The sequence below is a fragment of the Mya arenaria genome, chromosome 12 (assembly GCF_026914265.1).
Source record: "Mya arenaria isolate MELC-2E11 chromosome 12, ASM2691426v1".
Taxonomy (NCBI): Eukaryota; Metazoa; Mollusca; class Bivalvia; order Myida; family Myidae; genus Mya; species Mya arenaria.
Genome location: NC_069133.1, coordinates 39,491,364 through 39,506,299, shown reverse-complemented (window position 1 = coordinate 39,506,299; position 14,936 = coordinate 39,491,364). Strand labels below are relative to the sequence as shown.

General features: G+C 36.1%; 2 protein-coding genes across 2 annotated transcripts; one reads left to right on the top strand and one right to left on the bottom strand.

Annotated features, from left to right (window-relative positions):
• The first annotated feature begins 227 nt into the window (after positions 1-227).
• On the top strand, positions 228-8,506 carry LOC128210672 (uncharacterized). Its single transcript, XM_052915021.1, has 6 exons — positions 228-494; positions 823-891; positions 6,731-6,857; positions 7,605-7,752; positions 7,963-8,050; positions 8,397-8,506. The coding sequence occupies exons 1-6, from the start codon at positions 228-230 to the stop codon at positions 8,496-8,498; spliced, it is 801 nt and encodes a 266-aa protein (XP_052770981.1). The 3' UTR covers positions 8,499-8,506.
• Positions 8,507-8,726: 220 nt separating this feature from the next.
• LOC128210671 (putative nuclease HARBI1) lies at positions 8,727-10,894 on the bottom strand. The gene is made up of 4 exons (XM_052915020.1): positions 10,366-10,894; positions 9,682-9,817; positions 9,112-9,262; positions 8,727-8,942 (listed from the first exon to the last, which is right to left on the bottom strand). The coding sequence occupies exons 1-4, from the start codon at positions 10,892-10,894 to the stop codon at positions 8,754-8,756; spliced, it is 1,005 nt and encodes a 334-aa protein (XP_052770980.1). The 3' UTR covers positions 8,727-8,753.
• Between the last annotated feature and the right edge of the window lie 4,042 nt (positions 10,895-14,936).

Below are 14,936 nucleotides of genomic sequence, written 5' to 3'. Positions count from 1 at the left end.
TATGAGCAAGGTGGAGATGATGGTCATGATTGTAGTGATCATGATTGTGGTGGTCATGGTGGTGATGAGCACGGTGGAGATGATGGTCAAGATTGTGATGGTCATGGTGGTGATGAGCACGGTGGAGGTTGTGGTCATGATTGTGTTGGTCAGATGTGGATGAGCACGGTGGATCTGGTAGCCATGCTTGTGGTGGTCATGATTGTGTTGGTACATTGGGGATGAACATGGTGGAGGTGGTGGTCATGATTGTGATGGTCATGGTGGTGATGAGTACGGTGGAGGTGGTGGCAATGATTGTGGTTGTCATGATGGTGATGAGCACGTTGGAGGTGGTTTGTCATGATTGTGGTGGACATGATGGTGATGAGCAAGGTGGAGGTGGTGGTTATGATTGTGGTTGTCATGCTGGTGATAAGCACTGTGGAGGTGGTTGTCATGATTGTGGTTGGGTCATGATTGTAGTGGTCATGATAGTAATGAGCACGGTGGAGGTGGTGGTCATGATTGTGGTGATCATGATGTGGTGGTCATGATGGTTATGAGCACGGTGGAGGTGGTGGTCATGATTGTGGTGGTCATGACGGTGATGAGCACGGTGTAGGTGGTGGTCATGATTGTGGTGGTCATGATGGGGATGAGCACGGTGGAGTTGGTGGTCATGATTGAGGTGGTCAGGATGGTGATGAACACGGTGAACGTGGTGGTCATGATTGTGGTGGTCATGATGGTGATGAGCATGACGAAGGTGGTGGTCATGATTGTGGTGGTCATGATGATGATGAGCACGTTGGAGGTGGTGGTCATGATTGTGGTTGTCAGATGGGGATGAGCACGGTGGAGGTGGTGGTCATGATTGTGATGGTCATGAAGGTCACGAGGACGGTGAAGGTGAAGGTCATGATTGTGGTGGTCATGAAAGTGATGAGCACGGTGTTGGTGGTGGTGGCGGTTGTCATGATGGTGATGACAAAAAAAACCGGAAATAGGTATCTGCGATTCTAGTTACCATTTCCTACCTACTTTTTAATAGACAAAGTGAGTCTGTGGCCAAACAATTGCTTCATAACCCTATGATGCATGTTTGAAGGTGAACTCAATAGAGTTTTCAAGCCTGACTGGTGGTTTAAGTACATGATGTTGATTGCAGACATCCCTTCGATACTGATCGGACTATGCGGCTGATGCACCAGATGCTTGCTTCAGTATATCTTTTCGTGTATCTTGATCATTAGTTTGGCGTTATGCCCATAAAATACCAGTGTGGCCCCGTAGAAATGTTCCGAGAGGCCCAGTACTACTCCTCGCTAGGACTTCTATAGTAGATAACCCGCCTGGGAGGGCTCTTAAGGGTGTTGGCAGAGTAATGGTGTGTAACTTCTCCTTTGTCAAGTGTTTAACCTGACCTAAGCCAGTCACAAGTCTGGTTGAAAAACAGGGAGTGACCACTTAATGGCAAAAACATCTCTTGATAAAACAAGACTGTCGTAAAGCAGCGCGCTCAATAACCCCGCTTTTACTTAAAAGTGAAAACAATAACGATGTTATGTGCCTTTCAAAATCAATAAAAAAATCGTGATGTGACCGGGTTTTTAATGATTGGTCTATAGTAGAGATTCAGTTTCAACTTCTTTCTTCTATGTTTTGTAACAGTGACCTTTAACCTAAATGACCCAACCACAACCCCATGGAAGTCCTCCTTAAATTCTTCCTACTTATCAAGTTTGGTCACAGTATGTAAATCATTAAACTAAAGTTATTCAGTACTATACAGTTATCTTTTTTATTTACAGTGACCTTGACCGTAGGTGGCAAAAAGCCAATCCAATCTGCATAAACTTGTCCTATGTACCAAGTTTGGTCACACTATGTCAACCCTTACTTGAGTTATTCAGTACTAACCATATTAATATATTTAGCAAAAGTGACCTTTACCTATATCATATCTCTTGGGGCCCAAAACACAATCTCAGGAAAGGTCTCTATAAGCCCTTCCTATATATATATTTGGTCTCAATATATAGACCCTTACTTCAGTTATTCAATACCAACTATTTTTCTTTTAAAATTAACTTTGAAACTATTTTTCTTTTAAAAGTAACTTTGACCTTGACCTTGATGCAAGGTGCCTCAAAGGCATTCCCATGAAAGGTCTTCAAAAACTCTTCGTATATATTTTGGTCACTTTTTGTCAAACCTAGCTAAAATTATTCGATACGTAAGGTGACTTTGACGCTGCACTCCCGCCAGCCCGCCCCAAACAATGACGCAAGTCAATCTAATAACTTGATTTTTTTTATGGAAAACCTGGTGAAGAATATAAAAATGTGCCTGTCATAAAAAGAGAAAAAAAAAATAATAAAAAATCAATCAAGGGCCATAATTTAGGGTTAAAATGGAGTTATGTCAATTCATTGCAAGATGGTCGTCATTAACTTGCGAAGTATTAAGTGTTTTTTTTTTTAAATCCTAACTTGCCCAAAAACTTAAACCGAAATTTCTAAGTCATTCAACGCCATTACTTGTATGAAGGATAATATGGAGTTGTGTAACCTCATTGTGGGTCCTAAACCACTGTGTGAATTATTAAGTCTTTTGAATGAAGGGTATAGACGTAATAAATAAATATTCCAACATGCCCTAAAACAATATCCTTAGTTCCATAGTAAATCAGGCGCAATAATTAGTATAACGGATAATACTGAGTTATCTAACCTCATTACGTAATGGCCCTGATCAACTGTGTGCGGTATGAAGTGAATTGAATGAAGGATATTGAAGTTATAAGTAAAAATCCCATCTTGCCCTAAAATTTAAACTGCACCCCGACGCTGGGGCGACCTCCTTATTCTTCGAAAAGTCTAGCTAAAAACTATTCTCATATTTATTTACTTTGAAATTTTGACATTTAGTTCTTGTATATTTTGCTTCTGATTGTGTTTCATAAATCAAATTTCTTATACAAATGTATGTTGTTATGTTTTTATTGATTATGCATATTTGTACTTTGTCATCTGTTGCCTTCTTTTAAATAAATCTGAAACTGGAATTAGTTGTACATGTATATGAGAAATGACCATTTGCTATCCAACAACCGAATGAAACAAAAATTTAAACATCATGAAAACTTTTGTCTTTTCAAATGGGAGTGATCACTTCACTTTAGCGAGAAAATCAAAACAGAAACGAATGATATCGTTGTACCTTTTTGCATTATAATTTTAAATTCTCAGTTCTAGTATCTGATTAATTCAGTAGATTTCAGATGTGTTTTATACAACTTCAACCCATTTCATTCAGGAAACAACGGTGACACAGAGGCCTCAAGTTATAAAGTTGTGGCAACAATTGACCAAGTTTTGCCACAAGTTACTATTTTTTGCCACAATTTACTAAGGTGTGGCCTCAATTTACTAAGTTATGGCCATTTCATTTATACAGTGTTGCGGATGTCACCTCTGTTCCACCGTAGGAAACACGAAATGATACATCCACCTGCTGCTAATGAAAAAAAAAATACTTAGTAACTCTATGGCGAAGAATTAAAGAATAATTTACAAAGTGACAAAAGTATCCTTCCTAGAAAGAATTGAACGTGCAAAAGAAAACAGAATCGGAGGTTTGCAGTAGTGTTTGACCACTTATACAGTTGGTATAAATTTATATATATGAATAACTACATGATGTTGATGTATTTTCATAGCTATGACGAATTTTATGAAACAACTAAAATGTCGGAAAAAAATGGAGACCTTTCAAGTGTGAAGAATGTGGGAAAAGGAAGGAAATGTGGGAGCGCTGGAAAGCACACTATTCAGTCTAATTCCATTCACTCGGTATCTTATTTCAAACTCATTCACAACAACACACAATATCAGTTTTATTCCAAAGAGTGTTTTTATAAATTGCAAACAGTTTCCAGGCATGTGATGAAAGTTAAAATGACACACACCAACAATTTTGCAAAATGCGAAAGAGAAGCAAACACGTAAAACATTTAACAGAATCTGCTCGTTTGCATTTCTAAGGTCATTCCGAAAACATTGTTCATTTTGAAAGGCAAACATATTTTTTGTAACAATGATGAAATATCATCAAAAGTTGAATAGGAGCTATAAAAATAAATAAAACAAGAAACGTCGCAATGCGAAATAACCAGGTTTTGAATGATTGACAGAAGAACTTCAGCCTGTGTCTGTTTTTCTATTTTAAATAATACTGACCTTGACCCTAGGGACCCCAATTGCAATGGATTGAAATAAATCTATAAACTCTTCCTTTATACCAAATTGGGTCAAGATATGTCAACCCTAACTTAAGTGATTAGGTTTCAACCATTTTTATGCCCCCGAAGGTGGGCATATTAAAATCGCGCCGTCTGTCCGTCCGTCCGTCCGGCTCTGTAACTTTCCCTTGTATGGACAGATTTTAAAATAACTTGCTAAATGTGTTCCACATACCAAGACGACGTGTCGCGTGCAAGACTCGTGTCCCTACCTCAAAGGTCAAGGTCACACTTAGTGTTTATTCACAATGGAGTGCTGCATATAAGGATATAGAGTACAGGTTGTCGTGTCCGGGCTGTAACTTTCTCTTGTATGAACAGATTTTAAAATAACTTGCAACATGTGTTCCACATACCAAGACGACGTGTCGCATGCAAGACCCGTGTCCCTACCTCAAAGGTCAATGACACATTTAGTGTTTATTCACAATGGAGTGCTACATATAAGGACATAGAGTATAGGTTGTCGTGTCCGGGCTGTGACTTTTCCTTGTGTGGACAGATTTTAAAATAACTTGCCAAATGTGTTCCACATACCAAGACGACGTGTCGTGTGCAAGACCCATGTCCCTACCTCTAAGGTGAAAGATACACTGTGTTTATTCACAAGAGAATTCTGAATATAAGGACATAACAGTGTAGGTTGTCAAGTATGGTCAGAGGCAATTTAAATTAACTTGCCATATGTATTTGACACGTAAAGACAAGATCAACTTTTCATGTTCTGACCTTGTTCATAGGTCAATGTCACATTCGGGGGCATTCGTCACATACAGTGACAGCTCTTGTTCTAATTTTAGTAACAGTGACATTGACCTTGAATCTAGGGACACCAAACGCAATACCATGAAAAGTATTCATAAACACTTCCTTTATACCTGGTTTGGTCAATATAAGTGGACCCCGACTAAAGCTATTAAGTTTCAACTAATTTTCTATTTTAAGTAACAGTGACCTTGACCTTAATCCTAGGGACCCCAAACGAAATCCCATGAAAGGTTTCGATGAACTCTTCCTACAGACCAAGTTTATTCAAGGTATGTCAACCCTGACTAAAGTTATTCAGTTTCAACCGTTTTTTTTTATATTTTAGTAACAGTGACCATGACCCTAGGGACCCAAACGCAATCCCATGAAAGGTACCCATAATCTCTTCCATAGACCAAGTTTGGTCAAGATATGTCAACCCTTACTAAAGTTATTTAGTTTCAACTGTTTTTCTATTTAAGTAACAGTGACCTTGACCTTAAATCTAGAGACCCAAAACGCAATCCCATGAAAGGTATCCATAAACTCATCCTATATACCAAGTTTAGTCAATATATGGCATCACTAACTAAAGTTATTCAGTTTAAACCGTTTTTCTATTTTTAGTAACAGTGACTTTGACCCTATGGACCCCAAACGCAATACCATAAAAGTTCTCCATAAATTCTCCCTATAGACCAAGTTAAGTCAAGATATGTCATCCCTAACTAAAGTAATTCAGTTTCAACCGTTTTTCTATTTTAGTGACAGTGACCTTGACCTTGAGCTTAGGGACCCAAAACGCAATCCCATAAAAGGTTACTATAAACTCTTACTCTAGACTAAGTTTGGTCAAGATATGTCAACCATTACTAAAGTTATTTAGTTTCATAGGTGAGTTTGACGCCGCCCGGATGCCCGCCCGCCCGAACAACGACGTTCGTCATTCTAATGACCAGGGGCCGGTTGCTCAAAACCTCTGTTAAATATAACGCTACGTTACCTTAATAGTCCGTTAAATCCTTAACGGAACGTAAGATAACGCTCCGTTAAAATCCTGTTGCTTAAAGAGACTTAACGCTGCCGTTAAATTACGTCAGCGTTATGTCCATAACGCCAGTGTTAAATCCTTAACAGGCTGTTAAATTTCTACTTCCTGTCCCATAATGCATCATTCTCCTTCCAAGATGGCTGACTTGTCTTCTGCAAAAAAAAGAGAAAAACAAACTTTAATAAAAATGAAGTTTTGATATTAGAGGAACTTATGAGTGTAGAAGAAACTAAAGAGCTACTTAGCTCTAGCTTCAGTAACAAGGTTACAAATCAGAAAAAAAAGAAGAATGGCACCGAATTGCTGGAATAATTTCCTCTTTGGGCTTTGCCATAAGATCTGCAGAAGAAGTATCAAACAAATGGCAGAATATAAGAAGAATTGCAAAGGAAGAGGTGACAAGTTGAAAACATTTGTTTAATTCTTAGATATATAGAATATTGCAAAATAATAAATAATACCAAATGTCATCTTTAAAAAATAAGATATTGTGATGTTGATAATTTCACTGGTTTGTTATGTTGTTTTCATTTGAAGATGTTCACAGCACACAAAATCATTAGAAATATTTTGTTACTAAACTGTAAGTAAAGTTATTGGTCATGGAATAATAAAATTGTCTTAAAAGTTACAGTGAAAAACTGCAGAGACGCGAGAGTGGTAGGGGCTTGGCAAGTCTAAAGGTTGCATCGGAGCAATCACAGAGGATTGTCTCTGTTCATGGCAATGCAAGCTTCAGCGGCATAACAGGAGGGACGGACACTGACGAAAATGGTTTGAACTTTTGCAGTGTATGTGTTTGAATAATGTACGATTACTAAATAAATACTGCTATATGGAAAACCCAATGTTCTAAAAATAAACGTACATCATGTTGCTATTAATAGAAATATATTATTACTGAAAAGCATTGACGAATAAAAGAAATTTTACTCTTCCAAGCTGCTTAAACATAAACATAAACATTAACACGTACCTGTTATTCCATTCACTTGTCGAAACATCCACAGTAATCACCATTTTTTGTCAGTTTTATAGAAACACGATCACATGGCAAGATCAAGCATTTAACTCCCAAGTATAAATATCGCAAAGAAAACTATACCAAGAATTGAATTGCGACGCAGTGACCTCCCTTTACGAGCTGTTGCAAATTGACACAACATTAATTGGAATTCATTTACATTGTTACTTAATTTAATTGGAAACTAGATTTTGTCATGTACAAGCGTTATATACATACAACTTAGTTACAAGTGTATCTATATTATACATTTAGTCGACTTTCAAAAGCATGTTAATGGCATGATAAATCGATAGTCATTAACTGTCAATTGACTTTTCTGTCTTTCTTGTTGGTAAATTTTGACAGAAGTCAAAACGTACTTTAATTCTTTGTTATTTAATACAGATTGTTAGAAACTTATTATGAAATAAGTTATATGATTTCTTCAATATACAATGTTGTTGTGTTGTTCCTTTATCTTGAAATAAACGTCAACTTATGCTTTTTAATTGCAGATGGTTTGAGCTATATTGCTAACATCCCATCAGTGGTCCCACAGGAGGGAGAGGAGCCCTCTGATTTCGAGCCAACATGCCCAACTGAAGTGAAACAGGACCCCTGCACCTCGAGCTTACGGGCAACGTTTGCAGGGAGAGCTTCTGTGTTAGTTTATCATTTTCAGTAATATGGTTATTTGTTTTCTATACAAAATAATATATTTACTAACGTGTAACTGTCAAAGTGTAAACCGGCTTTTGTGTTGATATGGAATGCGTATACGAACCAAGTTTACGGCAGCTTCTAGAATATCCATTTAACAGTTTTAACTTAACCTTGTATTGATAATTGCATTCTCTGATTTTATGTTTGCAGACCAAAGCGGAAGAAACCCCTAAGCGAGGAGGTTGCCGAGTGGCAAATTCGTTTCTTCAAATCTCAGGTGGCATTGTCAGAGAAGAAGGTATAAACATCATTTATAAAATCAATTTCCTATTATTTTTATTGTTTTCGTGATTGTTGCAGCTAATTATTATTATTGAAAGTAATAGAATTAGAACTGAAAGTGAAGTAGTACTAGTTATAGTACTAGTGGTAGCAGTAGTAGTAGTAGTAGCATCAGAAGCAGTAACAGCAGCATGAGTAGTACCATCATCAGCAGTAGCAGTAGGTAAAGTAGTATTAGTAGTATCAGTATCAGTAGCATTATTATTATTATTATCATAATTATAATTAATGTTATTATTATCATCATTATTATTATTATTATTATTATTATTAAATTAATTAGTAATAATAATCTTTTTCAGCAAAAGCTGGTTGAGACACAGCAACGGGTACTAGAGAAATATGAGAGGCGTATGGACAACGAGGACGTTGACTCTTTCATAAAAAGCCAATTTTTCAATTAAATTAAATTGTATTGTATTGTATTGTAAATAGATATGTAAAAATGAAAACGAACAAAACAAACTGTTAAAGCTATTCTTTATTACAGCATGATGATGATGATGATGATGATGATGATGATGATGATGATGATGATTATGATGATGATGTAAACTTGATGATGTGAACATGATGATGATGACGATGATGATGATTATCTGAACATGATGATGTGAGCATGATGATGATGATGATGATGATGATGATGATGATGTTGATTAAAAGTAACTGTTAACAATAAAATCCCGTGTCGCTGTTCCAGTACCAACATCATCCTGCACATTATTATCAATGTTTTGTATGACATCTACATCATCTACCTCTGGCATATTAAACATGACTGCTACATTATGTAGAATTGCACAGGCTGTAGCTATGCGACAGGCCTTGTCTGGACTTAATCTGATCTGAAATAAAAATAAATTTATAAATAGTAATCATAGCAAAGTTTTTAATATCATCACATATCATAAAGGCGAACAGTAAAGTTGAAAATGAAAGCAGTCACTTTATGCACTTAAACTATAGACTGATAAACTTAGTTAGAGTATTCAAAAAACATATGCAAGAAAGTACCTCACTGTGCAGCACGTGGAAGCGTCGCTTTAGCCTACCAAAGGCCCTTTCTATGCAAACCCGGGTTCTAGTATGGGCTAGCTGGTACCTCTCCTTGGCAGGAGTGTCAGCGTTCATAAACGGCGTCATGAGGAATGGCCGTAAAGAATACCTAGGGCGGGGAATAAAAACAATATCAATAATAAAATTGACAAAAAACAACAACGTCACGATGTTACAATCTTGTAATCATACGGGTGTGTGTAATATTGTTTATACTCGCCCTCGGGCCTTGCTCATTCAGCGATTGCTCCCTTAAGAATATTAGTCATTTCAATTTTTGGAGCATGCAGTGCACAGACAGAATGTAACCCTGGTTTGAGCTACCCTGGTTCTTTAACGTGCATCAGTGTATAGCACTGACCCCATTTAACGTCCCTCCCGCGAGACGATTAGTACGTTTAGTGATGCGACAGGGAATAAAAACATGCGACCCCTTGATTGAAAGTGAAGTGTTTATCATTAACAACTAGACCACGGTTCAGCTACGAATTTCATCTGATGACATCATGCTTTGTATATGCTACTTACCCACTATCTCCAAGAAGCACCCCATCTCCCAGACATTGATTGTCTCGTTGTAGCCTGTTGCACAGTCCTGATGTCCTGAACACGTGTGCATCATGGCACGAGCCCGGCCAACTGGCGTTGACACTTGTGAACAATCCTGGGAAAATAATGATTTAGTTATTTACCAATTAGCTTAACAGCACGTACAGTCCTACATTTTTATGACATGATTATAAACAACATTCGCATTTTTTTTTATCATCAATTCAATTCAAACATTTATTGCATGAAGGCCTCCCGCCCATATCATCAGGGACGGTTCCTTAATGTTCTTTAATGTACAATCACAAATGTAAAGTTTATTTGTGTCGATGTTGGGGGAGAGAGGGAACACTAAGAGCTGTATGTCCCAACTAAAACCCCTCAATCATCAAATCCTGGAGCCATCCCTGCGTATGGTTAGGTTAGAGTGGTAAACTGTATTAAGTTAAATGAAAAACATTTAGGGGACCATTTGTAAAACTTTCTATGATAATTGTCACATTCTGACCAAACCGAATATGCCCATTATTGATCGATAATCGGGGTGAATTTCAGATTTTATGACCGTTTCGGTCTAAGACGGGTTGACAAAAATTATTTGATCAAGCGTTTACAAGAAAAGGATCTTTAGAATGTTTCTGGTGAAATTTCAACTTTTTTTACCTTCATGGTCGCAAACTGCCTGCATGTTGATACTATGATAGCCTTTTCGGTTCACATCAGCTGGCTCATCAACAGAAGGGGCCTGGATACGGATGTGTGTCCCGTCAACGCACCCCACTACGTGAGGGAAGCCTGCCGATGTGAAAAATCCGCTCTTCACTCTATTCTTCTCTTCGCCGGAAGGCCATACAATGAATCGTTTCATTCTTTTGCAAATAATATCTGTCACGTGGGTTACCACACGAGAAACTGTTGATTTGTGGTAACCCATGCTGTCTCCTACAACATTGAAAAACGCCCCTGTGGCGAGGAACCGAAGGGTTATAAGAACCATCTGTCGCACACTGAGGGCTCTATTCCGGTGAGTGTCTCTTTTTATGTCATCCTTCAAGATATCCTCCAAAAATGCTACGCCATCATTTGTGAAACGATACCTCTCGTGCATTTCCCCATCATCAAGATGCTGAAAATGAGGAGTATGTCTATACTGGCGCTGTTTCCTTACATTTGGTAAAAATACACCTGCCATGGTCAAGCTGCCGTTAACTTTAATCGAGGTTCTTATCTCAATTAACTTTAACGGTCAGTTCCACCGTTAACTCCGTCGTTAAAACTTAACATTTCTTTGAGCAACAGAAAATTAACGCCATGTTGAAATTTAACGGACCGTTAGCTGTTTAACGATCCGTTAAGCCTAACGGAGGTTTTGAGCAACCGGCCCCAGGTTTCACTATGTGAAAACTTGGTTAAAAAAACAGAGGTTATTTTTCAGTATGAGTTACGCTAGGATTAACACATTTCTTTTCACATGAGTATCTGCATGTTGTTAGCAAGTGATCGATAACAGGTATGTATGTATGAAAAGTAAAATATTGAACAGATTTTAAAACAAATGCTAACAATCTTTGTGTCCCTTTAAAAATAAATAGTTATAAGTATTATCAATAAAAACATAATTAATGTGAACTTAAATCTAAATTGTTTGAATTCCGTACAACTGTAGGCATACATGATTACAAAATAAATAAAAGCCAAAATAAGCTGCCAGTGTGTTAATCCTTTTAAAGGGCAAAAACAACATTTTGTTTCTATGTTGTCAATGACCTCTATATACACGTGTGTTTCTTGTATGTCACTGTTCCTTTTCAAAGAATCATGCTTTCCAAAATAACTCATTCTGGCCACGATTTATAGACACAATACATGTACACAAATTTAGATTTGAAATGTAAAGACATATTTCAGTTTTTTTTGGTTTTCAAGAGTTCTTCTTCAAACAAATATTTACATGTATAAATACATTTCAAGCTTAAGCTCAACAGTCTAGTATTTTCAGTATCCTGAAACATTCATTACATTGATGTAAAAAAAATATATATCTTATGTAAGCGGCAAGGCTTTAATCATGTTGGGCGTTAAAGCAGCATTTTGGTTCAGTCAAATAAATTAGCTTTGATTAGCGTTACATCCTTTTTGAAAACAGGTAGGGTAGGTAGGCATAAGAACTTAATTGTCATAATTGGGGAATTGATGTTAAAGTAAACTTCTGTATAAAGCTTTAAGGTTTTAAACTTTATATTCATACATACACTGACAACCTTTAACCCGTTTTTTCACCATTGTTTTGCCTGCACCCCTTGAATGATAGCATCCTTTATACAATATGGTAACATCAGAACAGAAAATATAGATTACAACACATACTGTCATAAATAATATATGGGAGGAACTGTATAATTCTGCTTTACATGTATGCATGACTTTGAATCGGTGTTCAAATAATGGATACATGTCAAGTTATTCACACCAATATTTAAACACCGCTATTGTGAGCACGGTTTATTCCAAATTATTGCTATTTCGAATTTAATCTTTATTCCAAATTTAATACCTTTACTGTCAAATTATTGTTTTTATCAATAATCTGAGATCAATATCTTGAAATAATCGCTATTTCGAGGTAACAATTACATTCCCTATTTGGTATTTCTCACCTAAATATCAATCCTTGTTTCAACATGAATATTTCATAGTTTTCACACCATACTGCGATTGTCAAATGTAAATAATGACAATGAGAACCAGCCTCACCATATTCCTGATTGTTGGGTTTATCCCTGCCTCCATAATCGAAATCAATACAATGCATCACCAGTTCTCATTGAGTTAAGATGGCGCATTCATAAAAGAACTTGAATACTGGTACGCTAAACTTAAATAACAAAAAGCAGGTATTGGTATGTTTTAAATTACTATTAAAGAGCTCATCTCTTATTACTATGACTATGATACAATGTTTTTATTTCACTCCAGTCTGTGTGAAATGATCAAGTTATCATGCACTATTATTTTCCAATCTTTCACTCATACGCAAGAAATACAATTTTATTCACAACTTTCATTTTGAACTTTAACTAAATGAAATATTGATTGCTTGTATATTTTCTTTTTGTTTCGCCACTTGTGTGACACAATAGTTCACGTAACCACATTCACTGTTTAAACGGTGATTTGATTATGTGAAATACCTTTCGGGTCTGTTTGTGGTTGTCTGATCGGCCTGAGCCTTTGATTCATTGTTAGCAAATATCCAAGTAAATGTTTGTCTGCTAGGGCACCTTCCTGTCATCACACTTTGAACATCAATTTTTATCTCGATCTTAAGCATTTTCATGCCAATATATATACTTGAATGTTTTTTGTATATAATCGACTGTTATATCTGGTTTAATTATTTCCGAATATTTTCAAAGGCCAGAAGATCGAGATCATGGGATAAACTAAATAATAAAACCATTTCTACCATTATTTAATTATTATTATTACTATTCCGTTGAGAGATATTTTCTTTGAGCTTTATGTATTTTCCTGCCTACTTATGACTGCACTAGACGAACAATGACCAAACGAATACAAACGGTAATAATTCGGTTAAAGCCTACATCTTCATGTCAAAACAATAAGATGGTACAAAAATCCAGGGTCAAAGGCTTAAATACCAGGGAAGAGCAATGCTTTAACGAATCCGTTAAAATTGCCTTTCTTTACAAATAAAAATAATTGACTCTGACTTGACTAATAAGACATCGAAATGCCTGGTTACAACTGCATTTCGACTAAACCCTAGAAATAAGCTCCTCAATACGTTTAAATCAAGCAGAGAAGAATAACTAATACCCAGTACAAATATATATACAACATAATTATGTTTGAAATTAGTCACGTTTACCTATGAGTCTAAAATTTTCAAAACATATTATTCAAGTCTTATAATTCAACATAGGCGGACGTAAAATAAAATATACTGTGCTAAGACCTAAAAATAAAAGTAATTATAGAATTCACACTCAATTTGTATCATTATCAATGATTCAATAGTACATAATTAAATGAATAATTTTTATAAATGATACATAAATATTTCAGCTCAAAACTAAATAATACTACGCAAAATTGCGAGCGTTTATACAATTGTACTAATCGTATACGAACATATAATTTGCAATATACTATAAAGATTTTTTCCAAAATATCATGTTGTACTTAAATGTCATAGTCCTATTCCCCCTTTGAATGTATGTTACATGTATATGTATTATGAATTATTAAGGCTCCGTACTTTATAAATTTGATTCATTTTAAAAACTAGTGTCATATACTCATATTTATAACTAGATTTCTGTTAACACTCGCTGTCAAATATAATCTTTCATATTAGCATAACACCATGAGGTGTGATGCTTTTTTGCAATGTAATGACTCCTTTTTATGCCAAGAGTCGAGTGTAAAGGCGTTTTTGTATTCATGTTTTCCTCACATATACCTTGATTTACAATTCACACAGATTATATTTTATTTATTATACGTCTGGAACAACAGTCGGTACAATACAAGAGAATATACGAAGACGAGCGGAACACCTACACAGAATCTATGTTAAACTAATAATTAATAAAAAGACAACGAATTGGCATAATTCATGATCGACATTATCGGAACCGAAACATTAAAATATTCACTTGATGTGCAATTCATGTATACAGACATTGAATCATAAAAAAAGCAAAAGGGTTTCGAATTCCTTATGTCGGAGAACTCTTGTACCAATGGAAATATTTCAATGTTAACATATTGTTGTATTAAGACGATTTGTGTCCCTCGTTGATAGTCTAAGAAGCCTTGGACGTGTTGTTTATAGTAATAAAAACGCATTACTCAATATTGTTAGAAACTGTTCTTTCCGATGAAGTAGGCCGACCTGAACATTTTTGCGGGCACTGACACTGGGTACGATGCATGCCCAATAATTCGGAAAAAAATCGATACCGGCTTCCGAGCAAGTTCTCGGGTCGGATGTTTTTGACCCCGACCTCAAACACACGTTACCGGCTTCCGAGCATGTTCTCGGGGCGGATGTTTTGAACCCGTCCTCAAACACATGATATATACAAAATGAAAATAATTTAAATAAGAAGCCATGTCCATCAATCTTCATTCGTAGCATATACAACAATTTATGTCAATGTTATATTTGTGTTGTTTATCCGATGAACATGTCTTACTTATCATTA

Excerpts from the sequence above, each read along its gene's own strand:
- LOC128210672 (XM_052915021.1), top strand. The coding sequence starts at position 228 with ATGGTGGAGGTGGTGGTCATGATTGTGATGGTCATGGTGGTGATGAGT. Across the intron at positions 892-6,730 it reads AGGTCACGAGGACGGTGAAG|AGACGCGAGAGTGGTAGGGG; the intron begins GTGAAGGTCATG and ends GAAAAACTGCAG. Across the intron at positions 8,051-8,396 it reads TGGCATTGTCAGAGAAGAAG|CAAAAGCTGGTTGAGACACA; the intron begins GTATAAACATCA and ends AATCTTTTTCAG.
- LOC128210671 (XM_052915020.1), bottom strand. The coding sequence starts at position 10,894 with ATGGCAGGTGTATTTTTACCAAATGTAAGGAAACAGCGCCAGTATAGA. Across the intron at positions 9,263-9,681 it reads GTGCTTCTTGGAGATAGTGG|GTATTCTTTACGGCCATTCC; the intron begins GTAAGTAGCATA and ends TCCCCGCCCTAG. Across the intron at positions 8,943-9,111 it reads TCCACGTGCTGCACAGTGAG|ATCAGATTAAGTCCAGACAA; the intron begins GTACTTTCTTGC and ends TTTTTATTTCAG.